Source organism: Choloepus didactylus, chromosome 17 (assembly GCF_015220235.1).
Source record: "Choloepus didactylus isolate mChoDid1 chromosome 17, mChoDid1.pri, whole genome shotgun sequence".
Taxonomy (NCBI): domain Eukaryota; kingdom Metazoa; phylum Chordata; class Mammalia; order Pilosa; family Megalonychidae; genus Choloepus; species Choloepus didactylus.
Window position 1 is genome coordinate 76,933,766 of NC_051323.1, and position 25,375 is coordinate 76,959,140.

The 25,375-nt window shown below is 58.9% G+C and overlaps 1 protein-coding gene across 1 annotated transcript in view; it reads right to left on the reverse strand.

Moving 5' to 3' along the window:
• LOC119512160 overlaps positions 1-24,908 on the reverse strand; it is a 100,326-nt gene extending 75,418 nt beyond the window's left edge. The window contains exons 1-3 of the mRNA XM_037806648.1: positions 24,749-24,908; positions 22,025-22,169; positions 21,820-21,956 (exon numbers count right to left, since the gene is read on the reverse strand). Of these exons, the coding sequence (XP_037662576.1) occupies positions 21,820-21,956; positions 22,025-22,169; positions 24,749-24,908 (442 nt within the window). The remainder of the gene's footprint in view (positions 1-21,819; positions 21,957-22,024; positions 22,170-24,748) is intronic.
• Positions 24,909-25,375: the final 467 nt, after the last annotated feature.

Below are 25,375 nucleotides of genomic sequence, written 5' to 3' on the forward strand. Positions count from 1 at the left end.
TGGCAGAGGGAATCGGCCTCGCCCCCGGGCCTGGGTTTCGGTTTCACCAAGTGGCAAACACAATTATGCAAATCGCCACCCTCCCCATGTCCTCATCCTCCTCCTCGCCCACCCGACCCCCGGGGTACATTTTCATTCTTCACGGGAGGTTAACGGCACATGCAGGCCCAGCCAAGCATTTGCATCCTATTTTCTTCCAAATGCCCAGGTGCAATGTAGAAACAAGATTCTCCTTTCAGAAGGGCAATCAGGAATATAAAGTAGAGAATTAGTCTCAGCAGCCGAGCAAGCCCCGAGGCCAGCTCCAAACTCCTAACACAAGTGGAGCGTAAAATGCACTAGGACAGGCCTGCCTCCGTCCCTCCTGCTGGGACACTGCAGCTGAGCTCCCGGGAGAGTGAGGACAGCCTGAGGCCGTCTCCATCGGGGACATCCCTGGGTCTCCCCGGCTTTAGGTAAACAGGTGTCTGGCTCACACGCCAGTCAGATTCTAGAAGCTGGGAAATGCACTCACTTTATCTCACGGTGTGACTACTCTGCAGCTGAACTCCAGTGATTGGAGGCAACATCCACTCCGAAGAAAAAGTTCCTCATCAGAAACAGTGTTAGTACAATTTGGGATGGGGAAAGTCACAGCGCCATGCCTTTCTTTGCTCTTATGGTAAAGAAATTATTTAGGGATATTTTTACATGAGCATCAGATCAGAATAATTCTACTAAGCTATAATTATTATCATTTTGTTTCCAAGGTTCAGGACATCTTGGTGGATGATTTTAAAGTTCCTTCTATAGGACATCGATGGTTTCCTTCAGGAGGTACACAGGAGGCCTCACTGCCAGGGTCTGCTTTCCACTCCCCTCCAACACCTCCGGCCTTGGACCCAGCTCACACTTGGTTTCATTTTCAAGGCGCCTTGGCAGAGTTCGTGTAAAGCTCACAGCTGCAGCGATGTGCAAATTACCCCGAGTGAAAAGAAAATCTAGTTCGTTTATGAAATGCTCTTAAAATGGCGGTGAGCTGAAGCACAGGCGGGAGACTCGAAGGAAAGGCCGGCACAGGCTCCTGCTTCCGGGCAAGTGGGTCCACGCACGCCAATGTGGGAGTCCACGGCCTCGAGGCCGGGCAGTGCCGTGGCGGCCGGCCGGCTCCCAGCCCACAGCGTGCTGTCCGCACAGGGCCTGTCCCCACTGACCAGCAAGAAAAACACGCGCCACAGAGGTAAATGCCCGAGGGCATGGCCATCGCAAATGCTGGCACCCACGGTGTTGGCCTTTGACCCTTCTGCACTCCCAGAGCCGCGAATTTCACACAACTCTGAGTGCCGTCTGCGCACAAGCACCTTCCTGTCCCTCCCCTGCACAGCAGGCTGCGGCTTCCGGTCTGCGGACACAGCGCGTCAGTCTGGGGTGCATCGGAATCTTGTTTCCACACCTCAAAACCAGGCCCCCCGACTGCGCTCTCTAGAAGCTGCCGTCTGGGGGTGCCGTTCTTGGTTCAGGACCCCCCACCATCCTGCACTGCGGGGAACACCTCTCCCCTCCCTGTCGCTGGCTAGAAGCTGCGAATCACCCCCCGCCCCGACTCTGCAAAGGACTCTCGCCGTCCCCCCGCTGTCCTTGCTTCCCGAGGGGCCCTGGCACGGTCACCCTCACTGCCACGGGCGGGTGCAGGGAAGGGTCTCCCGAAAACATGTGTGGAATATTCCAGACTAGTGGCCGAAGTGATGGGACTTGGTTCTGCCCGTATCGGGGTCGCCGGGGCCGTGCAAACGGGCGCTCACTGGACACCTGGGAAGCACCTGGCCGACACCTGGTCCCGTGAGACGCCCCTGCTCAGGACCCACCTTGGCCCACTGGGTGTGACGACCCGGGGCAGCTCCCGGGGTCGGAAGCTACGTCCGCTCCCCTGGAAAGACGGAGCCCGTGGAAAACTCGGGGCTTCGTTCGCTGATGAGGATAGAGGCTGCGTTCCCGAGACCCCCCCGAGGCGAGAACCATCGACGGCCTCTCACTGACGGTGAGAAAGCAGACGTGCAGAGCGGGCAGCGGGCAGCGCCTTTCACGCCGCAGCCAAGGGGCAGGTTTTAGCTGAGAGTGAGGGCGCTCCTGCCCCGGAGCTGGGCGTGAAACACTCTCCTGCAGTTCTCAACCGGAAGCAGCAGAAGGCTCCGCAGGCAGGCGTGGGCCACCAGCCCGGGGCGGGGAGGGTGGACACCCCCAAATGCTCGAATCCCCTCTCAGGGGAACGTGATCCTCAGGAGGAGAAGGGGAGAGGGGCTGAGGGAGGTCAGCGTCACCCCAGCAGGAGGGCACGGGTGGGGGAGCCTGGAGCACCCCACAGGACGCGCCAGCACGGGCTTCCCACTGGACACCAGCAGAGTGCCCCTCGTCGCGGGCATGGCGGGTGCCAGTGAGGGGACGGGCGCCCCGTGTGCCCACAAGCCCCGAGGTCATCTCCAGCGTCCTCACAATCGACCAGAATCTGCAGCGACACTGAAACACACACAGACTCGACGCACCTGCTACCAAACTTGTGGATTTCTGTAGCTGCCGGATTTAAAGAACCAAAGCTGATGAATGCAAAGGTGAAAAGATGTTGTCTTCATCATCACACAGGATTATATTAATTGGCCAAATATTTTGCCCAGCCACTTCCTACATAACTCATCCACGGGTCAGAGAAGTCAATGGAAGGAGGTATTTTAAGTGCATTAGTTTTAAAAAATAAAAACTGCTTTTGTCCATTTGGTTACTTGCAGTTGCAAGTTGGGCAGGTTTTTCTGTCCCGGGCACACCGATCACCCCCCTCCCCACCGCCTGCACGTGCTTGGAGGACACCCAGCTCGCGGGACCCCAGCCAGCGTGGGGACTCGGACTTCACAGAACGTAGGCACACCCTCCCCAGGGGATCCTAGGCCACACAGAAGTGGAGCAGAGCCAGCCACCAGGACACGGAAGTACGCAGAAGCACACGGAAGCACACGGAAGCCCGTGCACAGAGTTAGCCTCCGGCAGGTGCGGCCTGGGGCTGAGCGCGGCCGCAGGACAGAAGGACCCCCGGCAGCTCATCGCAGTCTCACCGAGGCTGGGCCCTGCAATCAACACAGAATGTTTCAAATGGATCAGGCTCTCTTCATACAAGGTCATTTTCTTGATATTTGGAACCAGCAAAACCCACGGCTCACCGAATTGCCCGTCCTGGCATCTCACAAATGTGCACATCCAAGCTGTCAGCACAGGAGTAGCAGTAGATAATGACGTGAGTCCTGTGGTTTGGAAGCCAAGAGTTTGCTGCTGAGCATTCGCTTTCCAAGCTCCTCTTTTGGGAGCTTGAAACTCGATGTAAGGAGTTTTAGGACCTGCCGTGTGAGGTGCCCGGGGGCTCCTGGACGGCGCTGGGTCAGCCCTACAGGGGTTTCGGCCGAGCCCCGAGCAGCGTCCACCTTGTCCCAGGGCTCTGCCCGTCTGAGTGCTAGAACCTTCCATCAACAGGTAGAGTCAGGCCCAGTGACAGGCCTCCGTGCCCAAAAGAAAAGCAAGACCATTCCCTTGTTTCAAAGGAGCTTGATCCTGCTGGAACATTCTTCGTGAACTGCACGTTGCATGATCCCATCTCGGGTTGCAGCCCAGGGGGACTGGCTGTGCTCCCACTGCCCCTGACTGCTCAGCTCCTGGCCTCTCCGGAGCCCGCCGGGGCCACTGGCCGTGTCGCAGGGGTCTCTGGGTGGCCGCTGCCCTGCGCTCGGCCCCCAGGTGTCTCCAGCTGCTGTCGGCGGCTGCTCAGCCACACGCAGCGCGGGAGGGAAGAGGCATCCCCAAGCGGGGCTCGGCCAGTGTGGCGACACTAAACCTGCCCCGTGCTGCTCCTACTGCGCAGCCCCCACGTCACCCTCGTGCCGCTCGGCCAGGGCCAGGTGCCGCCATCAGGTCTGAGTGCTCCAACCGTCGCTAGCGCTGCAGGCAGTGCAGCGTTGAACCGTCGCTGGGTCTCCAGGCGTCCACTTCGCCTTCCCTCCCTGCCGCCCAGGGCTTCTCCCCACGGTGCCCGCCGAGAGCGCGCCGCCTGGTTCTTCCCACAGGTGGTTACTCTGAAGCCCACACTCATCCTTCCAGGCCCTGCTCAAACTCCAAGGGCCACCCTCGACCACCACACACACGTGCATTTGCACACGCACACTCACACTGCCCGCAGGTGGAAGGCCAGGCACGCTGGCCTGGCAATGGGGGCTCTCTGCAAACTGTCCCCGCACCCCCAGCCCCGGGCGCCTTGCCTCTGACGGCACCACCCTCTGCACTGATTCCATCCCTCTGTCTGTTGTCCCCCAAATGTCACTTCTCCTTCAGCCTGCAGTAAGGTGTTACATATTCCTTCCAATCTTCTTTACAGACACATTTTGTCCCACCTGTGCTCTTTGGAACCCACAGAATTTTCCAAGAAGGAAAAGGTGGAGGTGCCCAGTGAGCTACACTCGTCACTCTGCATTAGCCAGTCTTCTCCAGAGAAACAGAGCCAGTGGGGTGTATCTCCGTGAATATTATGAATCGTTTTGTATAGGAATTGGCACATCCAAGTTCCATAGGGCAGGCTGTGAGCTGGGAACTCCGATGAAGTTTTCAATGAACTCCCCAGGAGCAGCTGGCTGAAGTGGAGATGGAAATTCTCCCTTCTGACAGTGAAATCGTCACCTCTCCTTTTAAGGCCATCAAGTGATTGGATGAGACATCTCTCGTTGCTGAAGCTCTTCTGTTGATTGTAGATGCAATCAGTTGCAGATGCAATCAACTAACTGGCATTTTAAATCCATGAAATACCCTCACAACCAACTGCTTGACCAAACACCTGGACACCATCTCCCGGCCGAGCTGACGTGTGACCTTAAGCATCACACATGCACACTTCCTGCCATTTGAGGCATTTACCAAGCACCTCAGCCTGGCGGATGACTCTGGGAAATCCAGGTTAAAACCATGTGTTGCACTAGGATCTACCTTGATAACCGACGGCAGACACTTTGGGGTAAATGTTTCCTTGTGGTCTTCACTCATCCCTGGACCCCGCCTCCAGGCTGTCTTGGGGTGTCACCGCATTGTCCTGGATGTAAAACCACTGCCTCCTGTGGGGCGAGGGCAGCTGGGTGCCCCAGGTGGAAGGAGCCCATGGTGGGCTCCAAGGACCCCACAGTCAGCCCTGACCTCTGTGGGTTCCCCTTTGCGGGGCCTGATCAGTGAACCCCTGAAGGAACAGCCGGGGGTTTTGGCGAGTTTGGGTGGGCACGAGGTTGACAGCAGACTCCCTGGTAACCGCTTTATCACAGCCCCTTAAGTGGGGGTGCTACCTGAGCCCAAAGTCCACGAAGTGACAGGCTGGCGCCCTGCTTGGGGCGAACCCCCAAAGCGGGGGCACCATGACTCCCTGAGAGACTCCTGAACAGGTAACTCAGCTCACTGCATGTCGCGGTTCCCCTGGGATTTGGAGATGTTGGGAAGTTACTTGGGGGTGCATGCCCTCGGCCGGGTCAGAGGCCTCTGGGAAGCAGCCCTTTGGGGCCCTCCCTCCTGGTCCTGGAGCCTGTAGGGGAAACGCGCAGCTCGGAAAGCCGTCGGCTCACCCGAGCCCTGGGCCTCTGGCTGTAGCGGCCCAGGACAGCGCGCGCGGTCGGAGGTCTCTGCAAGGGTGTCTGTCCCGGCCCGTTTCTGCTGGCGGCTTTAAGCCACGTTCCTCGAATCAGAATCTGCTGTTACTTAAAGGTGGGGGTAGGCCAAGCTATGGAAGGCAGCTGGGGTTCACCCTGTGCCACCCCCAGCGGGCACTCCCCAGCGTCCAGGGCCATGCTTGGGACCAGACACAGAACCCTGTGGCACGGGGCAAGGGGGAAACACGGGACCGTTAGGAATAAGGAGACGGCGGCAGCAGAGCCCTGGCCAGCTCGGGCCTTCCGAGTGGGATGCATGACTGCAGGCGCCCGCGCGGGGACCCAGCCGCCAGGGACCGGGGGCAGAGGACGGGCGCCACGGACCCAGGGAAGGCTCCCCTACGGGGCTCCCGAGGCCCCTCCTTTGCCATCCCTGGGGGACCCGGTGCCCCTCCTGCTTGCCTGGCTGAAGCCATCTCTCTCCCACCCCCTTGGCTCTTTTCCTGGGTCTCTGTCCTAGGCCCCAGAAAAACCAGCCTCGTCTTCTCTCTGGGTCTCGTCTCTACGTGTCACTCTTCAAGTCACCTTCTCCCCGGGCCCAAGACTTGGCATCTGTCCGTCTGTCCGGTGGCCGCCGAGCCCTGCCTTCTGCAGCCATCGGCCTCTCCCCAGCCCCTCTGGCTCTGGCTCCAGCCCCTCAGCAGAGTCCAGCACCCAGGTCCCCCCGTCCGGTCCCACAGTCCCTAAAGCGCCCGCTCCCTCCATCTCACTGCCCTGAGCCCGCAAGGCTCTCGGAGCCCAGAGAGGTCACTGCCACGCTTTACTCAATTCCACATTCGAGCCTAAAATTGCTGATTTCACCGTGACATCCCCCGGCCCCAAGCTTAGACATGTAGAGGATCATCCTCCAGCAGGAAACTTAATCAGTGGTTCTGGGCAATCCACTGTCCATTTAGGGAAACGTTAGACCCCTTAGTTCAAACCACAAACAAAAATAAATTCCAGTGGATTTAATATTTTAAACTTCAAAAATAAAATTATGAAAACCAGAAGAAGAAAAATATGTGAGACTATTTCTTTAATCTAGTGGTGAGAGCTGACTTTCTAAGTGAGACAAAACCTGGGTGCCCTAAAGGAAAATAATATCTATACAAAAATTAAACGTTTCTGTAAAATAAAAGACAGAGTAAACAAAGTAAAAAGATAAAGAACAGACTGAGAGAAAATATTTGCAATATGTCTATCAAAGATTTACATCCCAGAAAAGTAAGAAAGAGCAACAACAACAAAAATAACAAGGAAAGAGAGAAAAGGGAAAAAAGAAAGAAAAATGAAAAGAATTGGACAAAGAATATGAGCAGGTAATTTATGAAAGAGAAAGTAACAGGCCACAGGCCTTCTCTTTTTAAACCACTCTCCTCAGAACAATCTGCTAGCTTATATTTTTGTTCTTAAAAATCCGTATTTCCAGGGATTGGCTTTAATCTTTGAAATAATAATTTCAGTGTAGAGCTGCAATTTCCTTGGCTTTATTCCATAAAACCCTCCGGGAAGGGGGGAGATTTTAAACACGCCTGCCCACGCCGAGCCCTTCTGAGAAGGCACCTGTCGACAGCGGCGTCGGGGGGAAACGGACCCACGCTGCGGCCACTGCCTCGCTCTGAACTGGAAAGACTAATCATGTTATGAATCACTTGGGCCGTTTCCCAACCGATTATACACCGGGGGGAAGAGCCCGGAGGGAAGGGCAGGGAGCCCTGGTGGGAGGCTCTGGGGGGACGTCACTTTCTTCTGCGTCTTTCCCTCCGGACCCCCCGCCCGGTGCCCCCCGAGCCGTCCCCGGTGCCGTCGCTGACCCTTCTCCCCTCATGGCTCCTTGGACCCAGGGTTTCCATGTCTACACAGACACGACAATAAACGGGAAGCCATCCGTATCTCACACACATTTTTTATTTATAGGTTTTGCTTTGCATCAAATAATGCACTCAATTTCAGGAATAAAACCATTAAAAATAAAGAAAAATTAAAATAGGGGCAGTTGTGGCAAACCCTCCGGCTGTCGCTCTGTGGTTGGGCTCCCTGGCCCCCCCCCCCCGGGGCACTGGGGACCCCCAAAGTGGGGGCAGGTTCTGAGTCACTGCTCAAGGCTCCCCTCGCTACCAAAATAACTTTCCACGAAATGCCCCGCGGGCAGCTTCTCGGCTGCAAGTGCGACACGAGAAATGGCCGCGCGCGGGGGTGTGCCCTGTGCAACTGAGGGCCGCGGGCTCCCGAGGTGGAAACTGCTCCCTTTTGTCATTTCCCAAACCTGACATTCTTTCAATATACGGTGGCAACTTCTCAGTTCTTTAAAACAATTTTTTTCTCTGAGTTCTCATGAATTGATGGTTCCTGTTTTCTGAGCTGTTTGTGGAACCCCCGCTTGTATCGGGCTTCACGCTCGCCCGTTTGATCGTCAGGAAACACGCACGTTCCCGCAGGAGGTGTGACTTCCCTGCCCGCCCTGCCAGCTGCGGGAGCAGGGGGCTCCGGGAGGGGAAGGGGCAGGAGACCACCTTGCGGACAGCCGGGTGGACGTTCTGACGGGGGTGAGGTGCTCCCTGTGGGGGTACCCCAGATCCCACGGGAGATAAAGCTTGTCTCCCCCTTTTTTATTTTAAGCAAATGAAAAGATGGAATTCCGTTTTGAACTTCTGATTTTCTGCAGCTCAGGAAAAGTTCAAACTGAGCAAGAAAAATGTATTCACTTGAATAAAAAATTCTTTTCTGCCTCTGGATCCCTCATCCATCATCAGCTGGGGTCTCTGGAGTCACACCGCGCTGGACCTGGGACGGAGAGCCGCCCCGGGGGGACGTGGGCAGAGGCCTCACAGTGCTCGCGCAAGCCCGGATTCCACCCGGGCCTCTTCCCCCAAGCTCCTTCCCTAGAAGACGGTCAGCTCCACCGACACAGGCCTCTTCCATCCGTGTCAACAGCGCTGCTAAGAAGAAGCCAAACAGCGTGTTTGGAGTGAGCAGCTCCGACAGCTCACAGTCCCCCGCTGCTGGGGACCGCTCCGTCGGGAAGCGCCTCTCGGGAAAGCCACCACTGGCCTGGCCTGCGCTGGGGTCGGGGCTCCTCCCGGCCTCCATGCCCCTTCTGACCCCTGACCCCATGGGGCACTCGGAGGGTAAATGTGAGGATTTCCTGGAGGGGCCCTGGGAGGTCGGTCGTGCCCACATGGGTCTTGGCGTGGGGAGCGGGTGGGGGGTAGCTCACTGTGCCGTCTGGGACCCCACGTCCTCTCTGTAAGCCAGGCTGGAGTGTCAAGGCCCTAGGGTGGCACACCTGGCGCAGCACACCTGGAGTGCACACCTGGAGCAGGGCACCTGGAGCGGTGCACCTGGAGCGCACACCTGGAGCGGGACACCTGGCGTGGTGCACCTGGAGCAGCATGGGGCCAGTGCGGTGCTCCTGGAGCGACCGGGCGGGCTGTGGTGCTCTCCCACCGCGCCAGCACTTGCGCTCCCCAGCAGAGGCTGTGCCTGAGAGAACCTGAGATACCTTCTTCTCAGCTAATCACCGTCTCCTCGTCTCTCGCTCTGGGGCCCAGACCCCTGCTGTGCACGGCACCCACGGCATCGCCTTGCTCCTGGGCCTCGGTGGTCACCAGACAGTCTCGGCCGGGAATGGGGTCAGCTCCGCGGGTCACCTGGGTCCAGCCCTGACCGCGGCGATGGCAGCTCACCCACCAGCCACCTGGTCCCCACCTGCCCCGGGAGGCGGGGAGTCCCTCGGGGCCCCGGACAGGCAGGGCAGGGCCTCAGCTGCCCTCGTCCCCGACGGCGGAGCAGCTGTGGGCGAGGCTGCGCTCGCAGGACCTGCACGTGCCTGGCATCGAGAGCTACTGCGGTGGGTTTTGTGGGAAAAGGGCACAAGAAGAGAAGGGCCCCATTTGCCTACATGTGCCTAGAGGAGCTCGGGAAGGGCGCAGCGGTGCCCACAGGGGCTCTGGGGCCCGGCCGGCGGGCCTGGGGGAGGCAGACAAGGAAAGTGGACGCTCTTTCTCCCCACACGCCACATCAGGGTTAAAGGAGCCTGTCTGTGTGCACCTCCACAGTGCTCCAAAGCGGCTGCTACAGGCCGGCCGCCCTCGAGGGCCCTGCCCAGTGGGTCCCCGGGGTGCCATGACTCGGGGGTTCCCCCACCAACAACGGCAGTGTCCAGCGAGACCCCCCACTGCAGTGGAGAGCTGCTCCAGCAGGGCCGATGAAGAAAGCTCTCATCCCAGGAAAGGATTTATTTGAGTGAACCTGGCTGGGGTCATGGAAAAGAGAATCCAGTGACCCCCGATGTGGGGCTGGGGAGGTTTGGCTGAGGCTGGGGCTCGCAGCTGCCCCCGAGCCGGGCACCACAGACCCTCCAGGGCCCCGTGGAGCAGAGGCCACCAGCCCTCGGGACTGGCTCGGGGCCAGGGGAAGGGCCCAAGGCGACCGCACACACCCGCAGCCACCAGGCCCTGGTGCAATTAAACAGATTCGCTGCAAACGGCCTAAGCGGGGAGCTCGGTGGCCTCTGACGCCTGCGGGGCTGGGACGACAGCCTCCCCCACGGGCCCGGGGCCCTCGTCCCCACCCGCTGAGCGCAGAGGCCTGGGGAGAGCTTCTGGGTCTGTCTGCTCAGGTAATCCCAGGACTCTGTCTTTTCTGAACCAAGAAGGACAATTTCCATTTCCGGAGGACAGCCATCCCCTGCCACGGCCGTCCGCTTTCCGGGGAGCGGTGGAAATCAGACTGGGAGATGCCGACCCTTCGGCAGCCGAGGACGTGCTGGGGGGCTGCACCTCGAAGGGCCACACAAGGGCTGGGGGCGGCCACTCCGCTCAGCCCAGATGTGACACACTCAGGCCCGGGAGGGGTCGCGGGGCAGCCCCTTCCTCCCGGAGCCTCCGCTTGCGCCCCCAACTCCCGGAGACTCTGAGCAGCTGCTTCTGGGGACCCGAAGGCACCGGGGCACAGGCCACAGCGTCAGCACGGACAGCGTGTCTGGGGGGGGCAGGAGGGGCAGGAGGGGGCAGGAGGGGCAGGAGGGGTGAGGAGGGGGCAGGAGGGGGCAGGAGGGGGCAGGAGGGGGCAGGAGGGGCAGGAGGGGTGAGGAGGGGGCAGGAGGGGGCAGGGTCAGGGGGGTCAGGAGGGGGCAGCAGGGGGCAGGAGGGGACAGGAGGGGGCAGGAGGGGGCAGGAGGGGGCAGGAGGGGGCAGGAGGGTGTGAGGAGGGGGCAGGAGGGGGCAGGGTCAGGGGGGTCAGGAGGGGCAGCAGGGGGGCAGGAGGGGAACAGGAGGGGGCAGGGGAGGGGGCAGGAGGGTGGCAGGAGGGGCAGGAGGGGGGGCAGGAGGGGGCAGGAGGGGGCAGGGTCAGGGGGGTCAGGAGGGGGCAGCAGGGGGCAGGAGGGGACAGGAGGGGGCAGGGGTGCCTGCTGGCGGAGCCGGGCTGCGCTTTGGGGCAGCGTCTGGCTGTTGCCGGCTGTGCCACCATCCTGGCTCGCACCCCATGCTCGGTGTGGATTTGCCCCACAGGGCCCGGGCCCCGTCGGTGGAGCTGTGCAGGGTGTGAGCTCTTGTCTCCATCAGGCTAGGGGCCTGAAGACAGACCTGGCAGTGCCACTGGGCTCTGCTCTCGGCCCACGGTGCCCGATGGGGTGAAAATGCAGGGGTCACCCTCAGACTCCGGGTTTGCAATAGGAACCTGTGGGCCGCATCCAGGGGCTCAGCTAAAGGTGAGGCACCGTCCACTGAGGGAGATGAGAGGCCCGACCGCCAGTGCAGAACGAAGGTGATGCTCACAGGTGTGTAGCGAGGGTCCCCAGGTGGGGGCCACAGAGCCCTGGTCCCGTGTGCAGGACGGGGTCCACCGTGCCCTGTGAGGAGGGGTCCAGGCCAAGCAGGGGTCCATGCACCTCGCCAACACTGGGCTGGGGGCACCGTGGTGATGCCTGTGAGCCTGAAGGGCTCTTGGTGCAGAGCGAGTCTGGGCCTGGGTGTGATTTAGTTTCCGGAACGAAGCAAGTGCTCGAGGACACTGAAGCAAGTTGTGCCACCGCCGTGGCTCACACGTGGGCGAAGTGGGACACAGGCTTCAGGGTCCACAGGGCCCTCGGGCAGTGCCCAGGGCTGGGCTGCCTCTGGAAGGCGGGGAGGGCTCCAGACGGAGGCTGAATGGCCCCTGACGCGGCCCCTGGCCCCAGCGATGTGCTCCCCCAGCTTCTCCCCGTCCCCCGGCTGCCGTGCCCACCATACACACCTCACAGCCCTCGAGGGCCCCTCACACGCCTTCTCGTCACAGGGGCCTCCAGAAACCACCCTCTATGCGACGGCCCCACCCCTCGTGCCGTGTCCACTGCCCCCCCCCCCCGCCCTGCTCTCCCCGGGTCTCGGGGAATATTTGTCGGATAATGAAGGACAAATGACTCTCTTCCAAGAAGTCATGTCCCCTGCAGCTCGTGCTGCCCCTGGGCCCCGGGAAAACGAGACCCAGAGTCAGAGCTGTGGAACCCTTGGGTGCTGGAGTCGGGGTGGCCAAGTTATGGCCGGGCCGGAGACCCTGGGCCCAGGAGGGGCTCCAAGATGAGGACAGTGTGGGAAACGTGCCGCTCCCAGTGCCAATGGCCACCACTGCTGAATGCCCAGATGAGCAGCTGCTCCCTGAGGATTTGTCGTGCAACATTTGCGGCACGGGGAAACTGAGGCACACGGGCATCAAGAGCTCACTGAGCAGCGAGGAGCCAGCAGCCTGGGGCCTGGCTCTGGTGGCAGCTTCATCACAGCCCTGCAGCCCCTGCAGGGACAGACGGACCACAGCCCTCGAGCCCGCGGCACCGTGGCTGGCAGAGCGGCCAGGAGAGAAGTCCTGGAATATGGGGGTGTCTGTGGGGAAGGGCCACAGCCTCAATTCATGCTCCGTGAACACAGGAGGAGGCTGTTTATGTTACAGGAGCTCATAACACAAGCTGTGTGGGAGACATGCGGGGGCACGGCAGGGCTGAGAAGGGCAGAGGCCCGGGGTCGGGGCGCGTCCAGCTCCCCCTCTGGAGGGACAGGGCTGCACACAGGTGAGCTCCTCACCCCTCAGAGGCCAAGAGTCAGAAACAAGCCCGGGGGGTTTCTAGAGCAAGACCTGAGGGTCTTCAGGCCGAGCTGGCGAGTCAGTCCCTACAGAGACTTTGCACAGGCTGCGTAAATGTGTCCCCCCATCCCTCCAGGAGTGGCCACCGGTGGCAGAGGCCTGGCCCATGGAGCCCAGCCTCAGGGGTCTCCACTGTGGAGGGTCCGCCAGCCCTGGGAGCTCTGCCGAGAGCCGAGCCCACGGCACAGGGTCTGCTCTGCTCACCTGGCCCAGCTCCGAGGCCACGCTCGGGCGATGGGGCGTCCCCCCCAGCTGCCCCGACTGGGGCCCATGTTCCAGGCCTTGCTGTCCCATGTGGCTATCTGAATTTAAATTTAAAGTGACTGAAATGCAACAGAAGTTTAGCTTCGGTTCAGCCCCACTAGCCACAGCTCCAGAGCTCAGTGGACACGGGGCCTGTAGCTCCTGCACTGGACAGCCCAGAACTAGGAAGTTCTCCTGGACGTGTGGTCCAGAGGGTTTGGCGTGCCACGAGGAGACGCGACACAACTCTGCCCGGGTCCCCGGTACAGGTGCCTCTTCCCTCACTGCCGCCTCTTGCCCGGGCCGGGCCGGGGAGTCCAGGCAGAGAGAAGGCCAGCGTGGGCAGCCGCAGTCAGGACGAGGCTGGCAGTGGGCACGAGGGGTGAGCACCTCCCAGCAGGGATGCGGATGGCTGGGTTGGCCAGGCACAGCGGGTACAGAGGCCCCTGCCGGCAGCTACTGGAGACCCGGCACACGGGCTCTTCAGATGTCGAAGCAGCGGCGGCACCGACAGCAGACACCCCCACCGGGTTTCCAGGCACCCACACAACCCCCTGCTTGGTTGGCATCACCAAACAACACGAGCAGCGGCCCCTAAAGTGACAGAATCCGAATTTCTCAGTAGCCAGGTTGAGGCAGTGAAGGCAAAGCAGGGTGAGCTCGGAGCAGATCTAGCATAAGTTAGAGATTCAGAGGATGAAGGAGAGCAGCATTTTTGTAGCTTAGCACTGCGGACTGAAATTCAGGCCACCAAATGAATACATCAAGAATAACAAATTCTTAGACGTACAAGGAATGACGAGATTGAAAATCAAGGGGAAGGATGCACAAGTCTGCTAAGAAAATCCCTGTAGCCCGGGGGTCGTGGCCGGTGAGAAGCCAACCTGCCGCCCGTCACCAGGCCCCCGCCTCCCCGCTCGCCATCGAGGGCCCCGGCTCTGCCCGCTGGCTCTGCCCCCGAGCCCAGGGCTCCCCACGCGGCCACACGGCCCAGCCCCGAGAGAGGCGGAATCAACCTGGCGCCTCCTTCCCTTCGAGCTCTCGGCTCCTGGCTCTCACTGGGCCCTGAGGCCGGGTCTGCGGTTTTCCCGCCGCCCCCTGGGACCGGAAGGGCGTGAGCCTGACTCAGTGACTGGAGCTGCTGGCCAGGAGGGCACGACAGCCAGGATCTGCTGGTCCTCTCAGGGGCTGGGGCAGGCAGCCCGACCCGGTGCTTCCACACAGCCCTCGAGACGGGGGTGCTGCCGAAGACAAGGGGCCTCCCTGGGGGGGTCTCACGGTGCCTCGGCCACCCACACTGGGCTCAGGGGGCACCATCTGTCCCACCGGCCGTTCACCCCAAACCCACAGCCCCACCGCTGTGTCCCCACACCATCCTCCATCCTCCGTCCTCCGGCCGAGATGGCACGATCGTCTGCCGACAGCCCTCAGAGGACAAGCAGAGGCCAGAGGGGCAAAGCCCAGAAAGGACAGCACCTGGCACTCAGGACACCCTCAGGGCAGAGCAGAGTCTGAGCATGCCACGTGTTTGCCAGATGCATGAATGAAAAGAAATCCTATTTGGGTCTATGAGAAGTCATGCAGGTGACTTCTGTCCCTCCAATGCCCCCCTCCAAGTTGTTTAAAGCCTGTGAAGGCGCCATCTCCTCGGCCCCTCGCCCGGTACTGCTGGTGGGCACAGCGTGGTTATTTCATGATGCAGACTCCAGTTGCCAGGAGGTAAGGGTATCGTTCCTGGGGCCCCGCAGGGCAGGGGGTGCTGTAAAACATAACCTGGTTGTCTTCAGGAGCCCATGTGGAGGCATCCAGCTGACCATCCAAGTCCAGTCTCCTCTGCTTCCTGTGATGCCAACACAACCCAACCAGCAAGGGGCCCTGGGCTCCCTGGGGGCTGGGACAGGCAGAGGCTGAGACAGTCAGAGAGTACAGGAAAGCTCTCTAAAGGAGCCTGACACCCAGGAGGCTTCACCCTGTGCTCCCCACTTCGCTCCTTCCTCCTGTCTGGAATGCAGAGGCGATGGCTGGAGCTCTAGCAGCCTTCTTGAAACCATGGAACAGCTTTGAGGAAGGAAGCCCCTGCCAAGGAGGACAGAGCAGGGAGATGGAAAAACTGGCTGCCTGTGGACACTGGCCCTGGACAACATGCTTCCAGTCTTTTCCAGTGAGAGAAAGTAAGTCTGGCTCTTGGAGCCACAGCTTTTTGGGTTTCCTTTATATCCAGCTGAATTTACAGAAACCTCTGCATCCCTCTCACGTCTCTATAAATGATTTATCCAGTGAGAACAGCTAAAACGACACATTTTCTGCCATCATTACAAATTCCCAATATTTTAATATGATAAACACTTAAATCCCCTATAACAGAAGCTCTCACTGACAAGGTAATCAATTCTGAAAGCAAAAGATGCACAGGAAAATTGCAATGGGTAAGAGTTGCCATCACCATCAGGTTTCCCAATGACCCATAATGCAGTAACAGCAGTCTTTTGACTCAGAAGGGATCCCCTGAGGCCGGCCAGGCGTCCTGCCTGCACGTCCTCCCTGCTATGGGCTCCTCCTTGCCTGACTCTCGGTGCAGCAAGGACCCTCCTGGGATCTGTGGGAGCTCAACTCTGCCCCAGGCCTCGGGCCGAGCACACCACCGCCCTGCCCAGAGATGGTCCTCCCCCAAGCCAGCGCCGAATGCAGCGGAGCAGCAGGTGCCAACGCCTCAGGGAGGAGTCCGGAACGTTCCACGCTGCCCTGGCCGGTGGGCAGGAGGCGGCCGACGCAGCGCAGGGGCAGGTGGCAGCCAGGACTCGGCTCCCCAGACGCCGTGTGCTGCGGAATGAGCTCTGGAATTGCACCGACTCGGGTCTGTTCACCCTGGCTTTAGTTGTAAGTGTACCTTACTTCATTTTTTCATTATGAGTCATTTCCAAACACTGTGATGATTTTCCAATAGTCAGACCTGAGAGAACTGACGCTGACTGTGTGTACGCACGGAGCGGAGGCCGGCTGCTGCGTGAGGGGGGGTGTGCGTGTGTGTGAGTGTGTGCATGGGAGTGTGAGTATATGGCCTCCTGCTCCCCTGGCCCTCCTCTCCCGGCACCTGCTGCACCTGCTGCACCCACTCGGGAATCCTGGGGCCTCACGGGAGCCACGTCACCTGGCTTCCTTCTGGCTTCCAGAGTGTGTGTGTGTGTGTGCACGTGAGCATGAGAGTGTGTGTGAGAGTGTGTGTGTGAGAATGTGTGTGACGGAGTTGTGTGAGAGAATTGCATGTGTGTGAATGTGTACTGCGGGACACTGATTACGTGCTTTGACTTGGCGGGCCTGGGCTGGGGGACCTGATCAGCCCCTGGGGAGGGTGGTGGGCACGGGCGACAGCGCCCTCCACAGCCCCCCGGGCCTGGGAAAGTGAGGCCGGAGGCAGGCCCCATTTCCTCACCCAAAATACTACTGTTGGGAGAGGCTTGCCGGAGGGAACTGCCTTTTCCCCACCCCCTTATCTCGCCTGGACACTCCCCGTTGCCAGAGCAACTCCCCCACCGCCAGTGCGCATGCACAGTCACCGGAACTACTCCCGCCCCTTGTCTATCAACCTCCGCGCCCTCTCTGAACCAATCCAAGCCTTTGACCTCTACAGCTACCCCGCCCCCTAAGCGCCCAATATAAGCTGGTGCTCTCCCCTAATAAAGCTCTCTTGGTTTCATCATCCCTAAAAGAACCGTGTCCTGCCTGTTCCTTCTCGCCGCCCTCCACACCTTGCACGCCTCCGCCGGGGACCGGGCCCAGTCCCCCGCCTCGCCCTCGCCTCCGGTAAAGAGCCCCCGCCGCCGGTACCCTCCGAGCAACGCCGAGAGCCGAGGGTTCAGCAACCGGCCGCCCCCCCACCCAGATAAATCAACTGCGACCGCAGTGTACAAGTGTGTGAGAGCATGCATGTGTGCACATGAGTGTGAGTGTGTGTGAGCATGTGAGCATGTGTGACAGTGTTGTGTGAGTGGGCGTGTGAGAATGTGTGTGACAGAGTTGTGTGAGAGAATGTGCATGTGTGTGAATGTGATGAGTATGTGAGAGCGTGTATGTGTGCACATGAGAGTGTGCGTGTGTGTTTGAGTGTGAGAGAGTGTGTGAGTGAGAATGTGAGAGTGGGTGAATGAGGGTGTGTGTGAGCATGTGAGTGTGTGAGAGAATTGTGAGAATGAGCATGTGTGAGTGTGTGTGAGAGTGAGCATGTGAGAAAGTGTGTGACAAAGTTGTGAGAGAATGTGCATTGTGTGAATGTGATGACTATGAGATGCATGTGTGCACATGGGAGTGTGTTTGAGTGTGAGAGAGAGTGTGTCTGAGTGAGAATGTGAGAGTGTGTGGGGGAGTTGTGAGAGCGGGTGAGTGAAGGTGTGTGAGTGTGTGTGAGCACGTGAGTGTGTGAGAAAATTGTGAGAGTGAGTGTGTGTGAGTGTGTGGGTTGGACATATCATGTCCCCCCAAAAGCCATGTTTTAAGCCCATCCTGTAGGACATTTGGATTAGGCTGTTTCCATGGAGATGCGCCCACCCAGCCGTGGGTGATGACTCTGATGGATGACTCCCATGGTGGTGTGGCCCCGCCTCTGCAGCATGGGCCTTGATGAGTTCACTGGAGTCCTCTGAAAGGAGCAGATCCGGATGCTTGTGCACACTTTTTGAGATACTGGCCCAGAGTTTGCTCTGGAGAAGCTAAGAGAGGACAAAACACCCCAAGAGCAGCTGACAGAGACCTTTGGAGAGACATTTGGGAGCTGACAGAGGTGCTCAGAGATGCTTGGAATTGCAGACAGAAGGACGTTTGCAGATGCTAAGCTAAGGCTGCACAGGAGCTGAGAGAGGAGCTGAAACACAACCTGGGCGGGCAGACGCCAGCCACGTGCCTTCCCAGCTGGCAGAGGCGTTCCAGATGCCACCGGCCTTCCTTCAGTGAGGGTTCCTCTTGCTGATGGTTTCGTTTGGACACTCTTATGGCCTTAGAACTGTAAATATGTAACCTAATAACCCCCCTTTATAAAAGCCAATCCATTTCTGATATTTGGAACAATGAGCATGTGAGTGTGTGAGAAAGGATGAGTGTGAGATAGTAAGTGTGTATGATGGTGTGCATGTGTGAGAGTGTGTGCTTGATTGTGTGAGTTGTGAGACTGTGTGTTTATGTGAGAAAGTGTTAGTGTGTTTGCATGTGAGTGTGAAAGAGTTGTGAGTGTGCATGTATGAGTGTGAGAGTATGAGCGTATGTGGTGTGTGTGAGTGTGCATGTGTTCTTGTGTGTGTGCATGGGAGTGTGAATGTGTGGCATGTGCTTTGAGAGAGTGTAAGCATGCATGAGGGGGTGTGTGCGTGTGTGTGAGTGTGTGCATGGGAGTGTGAGTATATGGCATGTGAGTGCGAGAATTGTGTATGAGCGTGCATGAGGGTGTGTGCATGTGTGAGCATGCATAAGGGGGTTTGTGCGTGTGTGTGAGAGCGTGCATGAGGGTGTGTGCATGTGTGTGTGAGCGTGCATGAGGGTGTGTGTGTGTGTGTGAGCGTGCATGAGGGTGTGTGCATGTGTGAGCATGCATGAGGGTGTGTGCGTGTGTGTGTGAGCGTGCATGAGGGTGTGTGTGAGCGTGCATGAGGGGTGTGTGTGTGAGCGTGCATGAGGGTGTGTGCATGTGTGAGCATGCATGAGGGTGTGTGCGTGTGTGTGTGAGTGTGCATGAGGGTGTGTGTGTGTGTGTGTGTGTGTGAGTGTGCATGAGGGTGTACCTGCTGTGTGTGTGTGTGTGTGTGTGTGTGTGTGTGTGTGTGTGTGTGTGTGTGCTGGCTGGGGCTGAATGAGATCCGGGCTGTCTTACGTGATGACACCTGGAACCACCAGGGAGATTCCTGTTTAATAAATCATGGGAACATCCCGGCGAGTGCTCCGGGGGCCTCGGGGTCAGGGCTCGGCCTGGCTGTGCGTGGAGCCCACCCTCCGGGCAGTCACAATGCAGAGCACACCTGCTCACGGACATGCTCTGCACAGGTGTGCGTGTCTGTACTCCTGAGGAAACGCACCTGCCCGTGGTTTTGAGTCTCCTCACAAGAGGCTGAGGGAAGTCGTGGCTCCTTCGCGGGACCCCGGGGAGGGGCCGTCGCCCCCTGTCATGGCGACCACGGCAGTGCAGCTGGAGCCGAGGGGCTCGCCTGGAGGGTCCAGAAACGTCTTCCGGGCCTTCCTGCAGTCTCAGTCCAGAAAGAGGGACGAGAGGTCGCGGCGATGCCGCCCCGGGAGGGTGGGGAGACGAACGGGCGCAGGCGGAGTCCGTGCAGCTGCCTTTGGGGCGCGAGGGGCCCCTGGGGCTGTGGAGCTGCAACGCGGGGTGAAGGCCCCTGACGGCCTCGGGCGGTGGGGACCCCAGGGGTGTGGTGGGGGCACAGGGCAGACGCAGGGTCGCAGGGGGCACTGGGGCGCGGTGGAGCCTTCCGGCGGAGGTCAGCAGGGCCACGGCGGGGGTCAGCGGGCAGCGAGGCACCAGCCAGCAGGCCCCGGGCCCGTCCGGGTGGAGGGGGCCACGGCGACGGGCGGGGGCAGTTCCCAGACGTCATCGGCTGCCGGCATCTTCTTCCCTGCAGCAGCGGCCTCTTAAACGGTGCTCGGTGCCGCTCGCCGCATCTTTTCCTCTGTATTCCCTGCTGCGTCCACACTTAGGATCAGCTCCTTTGGGTAGTTAGAAAATATGACAAAGCAGCAAATTGCACTCAGAAATACTCTGTTTTCAGGCACGTGCTGGGCTTCTTTCTTGCCTTCATTAAAAATTACTCTCCTGATTATAAAAGTGAAAACATCAGCTCGCTGCCAGCCTGTTCCTAGCGATTCGGGGGAGTTGGCTCCCAGCGCCCGCAGCTGCCCCTTCTACATGGAAGGACAATGCCTGGGAGGGAGACCACGTCCCTAAAAGCCATTTCCCAAGAGGCTCGCCCAGTGAGCGGCAGGCGTGGGACCCCAAGGGACACCCGTTCAGGGGCCACCCTTCCCCAAAATGGGGTCAGGAGGACGTGCAGATCCTCCCCGCAAGTGCTTGCGAAGAAGGTCCCCCAAGACGGCGGGCCCGCTCCCCTCGGAGGCCCTGGCATCCACCCGGCTGTGGACGCCGCGGGACGTGCGGCTGCAGCTCTCATCCCGGGACCACCACCAGCTGCGTGCGAATCGAGGTCTCCAGAAAGGGGCCGTACTGCCGACTCGGGGCCCGAGTGCCCTCCGAGGCTGGGCGGGAGCGAGGCTGGCAGAGCTGACGTCGCCGGGGCCCCTTCCGGGCCGGGTCTGGGGGTCCTCTCAGCCTGTCCTCCCGTGGCCACTGAGGCGGGCCATGGCCTGGGGCCCGAGAAGCAGGCCTGGGGGCCGCTCCCAGCTTCAGAGCCCCTCACCCTGCCCCCAGCCAGCGCGGCACCAGGGCCTTGAGCCCAGAAAACCGACCTGAGCAGCCAGGCTGCCCCCGGGATGGACGCAGAGGGGGCTACTGCTCAGCAATCTGCAGCTATTTTACTATTTTTAATTTCTCAGCATTTCTCTCATTTTATGGATAAGAGGAGTTAAGGTTCAAAGGAGGTTCCCCCAGGGAATCCCGCTCTCTGATCTGACGTTATGTGCAGAACGCGGCACCGGAGCCCCTCGCGAGGTGGGGGTGAGCAGGGCGCCTCGGGGTGCTAGAACCAGCTCCGGCCCAGGCCGCCGCTGACCACACGGACACTGGGCTTTCCCTCGAACAACGTGTGTCCTGAACCGCGCTCTCAGGGCAGAACCTAAAAGCTGTCAGCCCTGGCCATGGGGATGCTGAGGAAATCCCACCTGCGGGTCCTGACGGCCCCAAAGCCGAGAGGTCACAGAAACAAGGCACCAAAGACTGAACAGCAAACCCCCGGGTGTCTGGGCAGCCCCAAGCCGCGCTCGGCGCCGACGGTCACAGCAGCTCCGATTTTAGAAACCGGTGCTGACTCATTTTTAACCCCGGAAGCCCCACACTCAAATGACTGTTCTGAAAAAGTTCGTGTCATGCCCTGCTCATTGATGTGTTATTTTTTAAGTAAATTTGAAAAATGTTTATCACAAGGTATTTATGACATTCTAACCGTTTCATTTACAGTAACAAGAACGACATTCAAAAAAAAAATGTTTCCTGTATTTTACTTGACAGTAAAACTCAGCTTCATCAGAATAGTAACTGCTTGGGAAACACATCGCGCCACGTCAGGCCTGACAACCCCCCCTCACCCCACCGCAGCACATTTTCTCTCTGCTTTTACCACAGTAGCGACTTCCAGGGTTAAGGAAAAAGAAAGCACATGAGATGAGCTCCTGGAGTCATTCTGCCGCTTTTAGAGGGGAAGCCAGAATCCCGCCTCTTTATTGTATATCTTGTGCTAAAACTGGGCGGCTTGGGCCACGAGGCGTTCCCCCCCCTCTGAGAAGCAGAAGCCGCCCGACCCCAGCACCCCGGGGGGCACAGATCACCCTTCTCCATCTACACTTCACGCTGGCTCCTGGAGAAGAGTCTCAAGCAGCTAACTTTCCAGCCAGGCATCGCCACTTGTCCGAGACCGTGGACCCACAGTCACCCCATCCTCCCGCTAATGACCCAGGGCCGGCTCCGGACGCTCCAGCCCAGCCTGGGGGGGGGCAGGCCCCTCCCCAGTGTCCCCGAGCTCCAAGGTCTGAACAAAACGCAGCGTCGGCTGCAGAACCAACACCCCCAGCCCAGCCCGGACGCGCAGGCAAAGCAGAAATTCATAAAAATGACACTCACCGCGGGGCCCACCGTCCCGGGCCTGGGCTGGCTCTCCGGGCCAGGCAAAGCCAGCCTGGAATTTCAGTTCCAAACTGACAAGCAGCCGCCATCCATCACTCACCCCCTGCACCCCACTGACGTCCACCCGATGAAGACTGGAAAAAAAAAAAAAGGCGCACACGCGGCTGCCCCGGCCGGGCCGCGGTGACTCACGCTGACTCACGGCCCCACTTCCTCCCGCCCGCCCCGGCCGTTCCCAGGCCCTTCCCGGAAGCGCGGCCGCGCCAGGAGGAGCCCAGTGCCCCCACGTCGGGCCGCGGCCGCCCGGGGAGACGCTTCATTCGGGAGACTTGAGGCAACGGAAAGATCTAAGAGTGCACGAGCCCCTGAGAGTGTGCGTTCAAGGGCCGTGGGTGCAGGGCTCGCTCGTGGAGCGTCCCTTCTCGGGGCACGTCAGGGAGGCCACGGAACGGGGTGTTGTCCTTGCATCTAACGCTTGGCGACATCTGTTTCAGCGCTCGGCTTCCTCAGTGAACATCCCCCTGATGCAAGGATCCCCCAGACCTAAAATCCCTTCAGGGCTGTTTGTTAGGGAGGTGTGTGCCCCATTTTCAGGATTAGGTGATTCACAGAATCTTTTCTATCAATTTTTCAGACGTCAAGAACACTCCTGATTGTTCTGTTAAAGTCACAAGGACTCAATGAAAGTGCAGCAACCTGACGTCTCAAAAGCTGTCGAGGAAAGTTCATGCACAGGAATGAGAGTCAGTGCCACCTTCCTGTGGCCTTTGGAATGAGAGAGCGTCTCAGGGCCCCTCCGTGGCACAAGCATTTTTAAATTATCGGAGGTGACTGAAGACAGTGGACTCGTGGTCGTGCACGGCGGCGCCTCAAGAAGCCGGGGCTCCTGCGATTGCATCAGGCTGACTGCTGGTGCAGAGGGGCCCAGGCGGGCGGGTGGATGGGGGCGGCCTCATCACCTTGGGGCTCAGCCCCTGGGGCTGGGCAGGCCGTATCTGCTGCCCATACGAAGCAAATGAGGAGAGTCCGTTCCGGAGCAGCCCGGAAGATGCAGTGAGCTCGCACTTCCCTCTGCCACAGACCCCACCCTGAGATGTCAGGACACCCAGCTTCCATTTACAGCTGGATTCATCTTGGGGGAAACACTTGTTCGTTATCCTGTCTCTGTCCCTTAATCAGGAAAATCAGGGCATTTTCCATCGAAAAGTGCTTGGAGTTCCTTGTGAAAGCTGTGGCCTACACACCAAATATTCTTATTCCTTTCAATTTTTTTCAACACAGGAGAGTGGAAAGCCTGCAGTTTTTCTGGAATTTAGGAGTGTCATTGTTGTGCAATTCATTGCAATATGTTTCCTGTAGGGGGAGACCCACTGGGGGGAGGGACAGCAGCCTGAGCTCTGCGTTTTCACTGAGGGATACATTTCCAATGGCAGGAACCTGGCAGCCCCCATGAGACACATGCACCGACGTCAGTAGCTCCACAGGGGCCATGGGTTGTTGTGTTTGCCCTCTATGTGGAAAGCCAGCCTATTTCTAATTTGTGAACACTCATTTTCTGTCAACTCACTCCTGGAAGAGCTGGGGAAAAAATAATCAAAAAAAGAAAAAAAACAGGAATAAATTAAAGAAATCTGAAATATTTAGCCAGGAAATGTAGGCTCTGAGTGGCAGCCATGTCGTCTTCTGGGAGGTGCCCTGCTAGAGGCATCGTCGCTTCAGCAGCACGGCCACAGTGAGTCTTCTGGAACATTCCAAGCAGTGTGCTAGACACACAGCCAGGGCACGGACCCGGCAGGCAGGGCCTGTGTATGTTCTCTAGGCACACATACGTTTCATCTTTTGAAATAAAATAAAAGTGACATTAATGTAAAAAGCAACAACAAGTAGTACACAAATATAGTCTTTCTATTAAAAACTTAAAACATCGCCGATAAGACTGAAGTCCCCTTTGATGTGAGGTGGATATTCCCTAAGGGAATAGCGGTGATCGGAGGGATGAAGGGGCGGGTGTGGGCGAGGAGAATGGAAGCAGTGCCAGGGAGAAAGGAAGGGCGCGCTGGAGGAGACGTGACAGCGGCACAGCGGGGCTGGCTGAACCCGATGTCCCCGAGGGGCGCTGGTGTGGAAATGCCCACGGGATGGAACGTTGTTCTAGTTTGCTAATGCTGCCAAATGCAAAACACCAGAGGTGGATTGGCTTTTATAAAAGGGGGTTTATTTGGTTACACAGTTACAGTCTTAAGGCCATAAAGTGTCCAAGGTAACACATCAGCAATCGGGTACCTTCACTGGAGGATGGCCAATGGTGTCCGGAAAACCTCTGTTAGCTGGGAAAGCACGTGGCTGGCGTCTGCTCCAAAGTTCTGGTTTCAGAATGGCTTTCTCCCAGGACGTTCCTCTCTAGGCTGCAGTTCCTCAGAAATGTCACTCTTAGTTGCACTTGGGATATTTGTTCTCTCTTAGCTTCTCTGGAGCAAGAATCTGCTTTCAACGGCCATCTTCAAGCTGTCTCTCATCTGCAGCTCCTGTGCTTTCTTCAAAGTGTCCCTCTTGGCTGTGGCTCCTCTTCAGAATGTCACTCACAGCTGCACTGAGTTCCTTCTGTCCGTCAGCTCATTTATATGGCTTCACTGATCAAGGCCCACCCTGAATGGGCAGGGCCACACCTCCATGGAAATTATCTCATCAGAGTCATCACCCACAGTTGGGTGGGGCACATTCCATGGAAAACACTCAAAGAATTACAATCTAATAAACACTGATAGGTCTGCCCACACAAGATAACATCAAAGATAATGGCGTTTGGGGGACGTAATACATTCAAACTGGCACAAACACATTCCCTGCCGGGCTGGGCCTCGGGCTGGACGGGCTCCCCAGGGAGAGCCCTCGGCCCTGAGCTGGGGTGGGGGCAGGCGGCACGCACCACTGGACGCAGCCACGTCGGGTGGCGTCGGGCTTGCCCCTCTGTCACTGTGCGCCTTGCCACTGCCTGGCTGAGCTGCAGGTGGTTTATCCAGCTGCCCGAGGGGGGCACTTGGTGGTCTCCCTGATTCAGCCGCGAGAAGTGGAGCTGCCGCGAGCATCCCGGGCTGAGCTTTCTGAGGGCCGTGCACATTCCCTTCTCGTGTTAAAGTGCCCGGCTTCCTGCCCGGCTTCCTGCCCGGCGTGCTGGGCCACAGCGGGCGAGCGTTGGCTTAATAAGACACGGCCAGTTCGCTCCCCCGTGGCCGGGCACCCCTCCGCTTCTCCAGCCGCGCTGCCTCCCCGGGAGACCGGCCGCTCAGCTTCCTGCCCGTGCTCCAGGGTCTGTGGGGTCTGAACTTGGGTTTTGGCCGTTCTGGTGGGAGCGTGAGGGGCAGCTCACCTGCGTATCTCTAATGCCCCCTGATGACGCGCAGCTTCTCGGGTGCTGGTTCTCCACCGTTCTGTGGAGAAGCGTGTGTCTGTCTCTTCCACCCACTTTTCAGCTGGATTCTGTTCTTCTGTCGCGTTTGGAGAGTTCCTTACACGTTCTGGAGACATGCTTTTTTAATCCGATAGGTGATTTGCA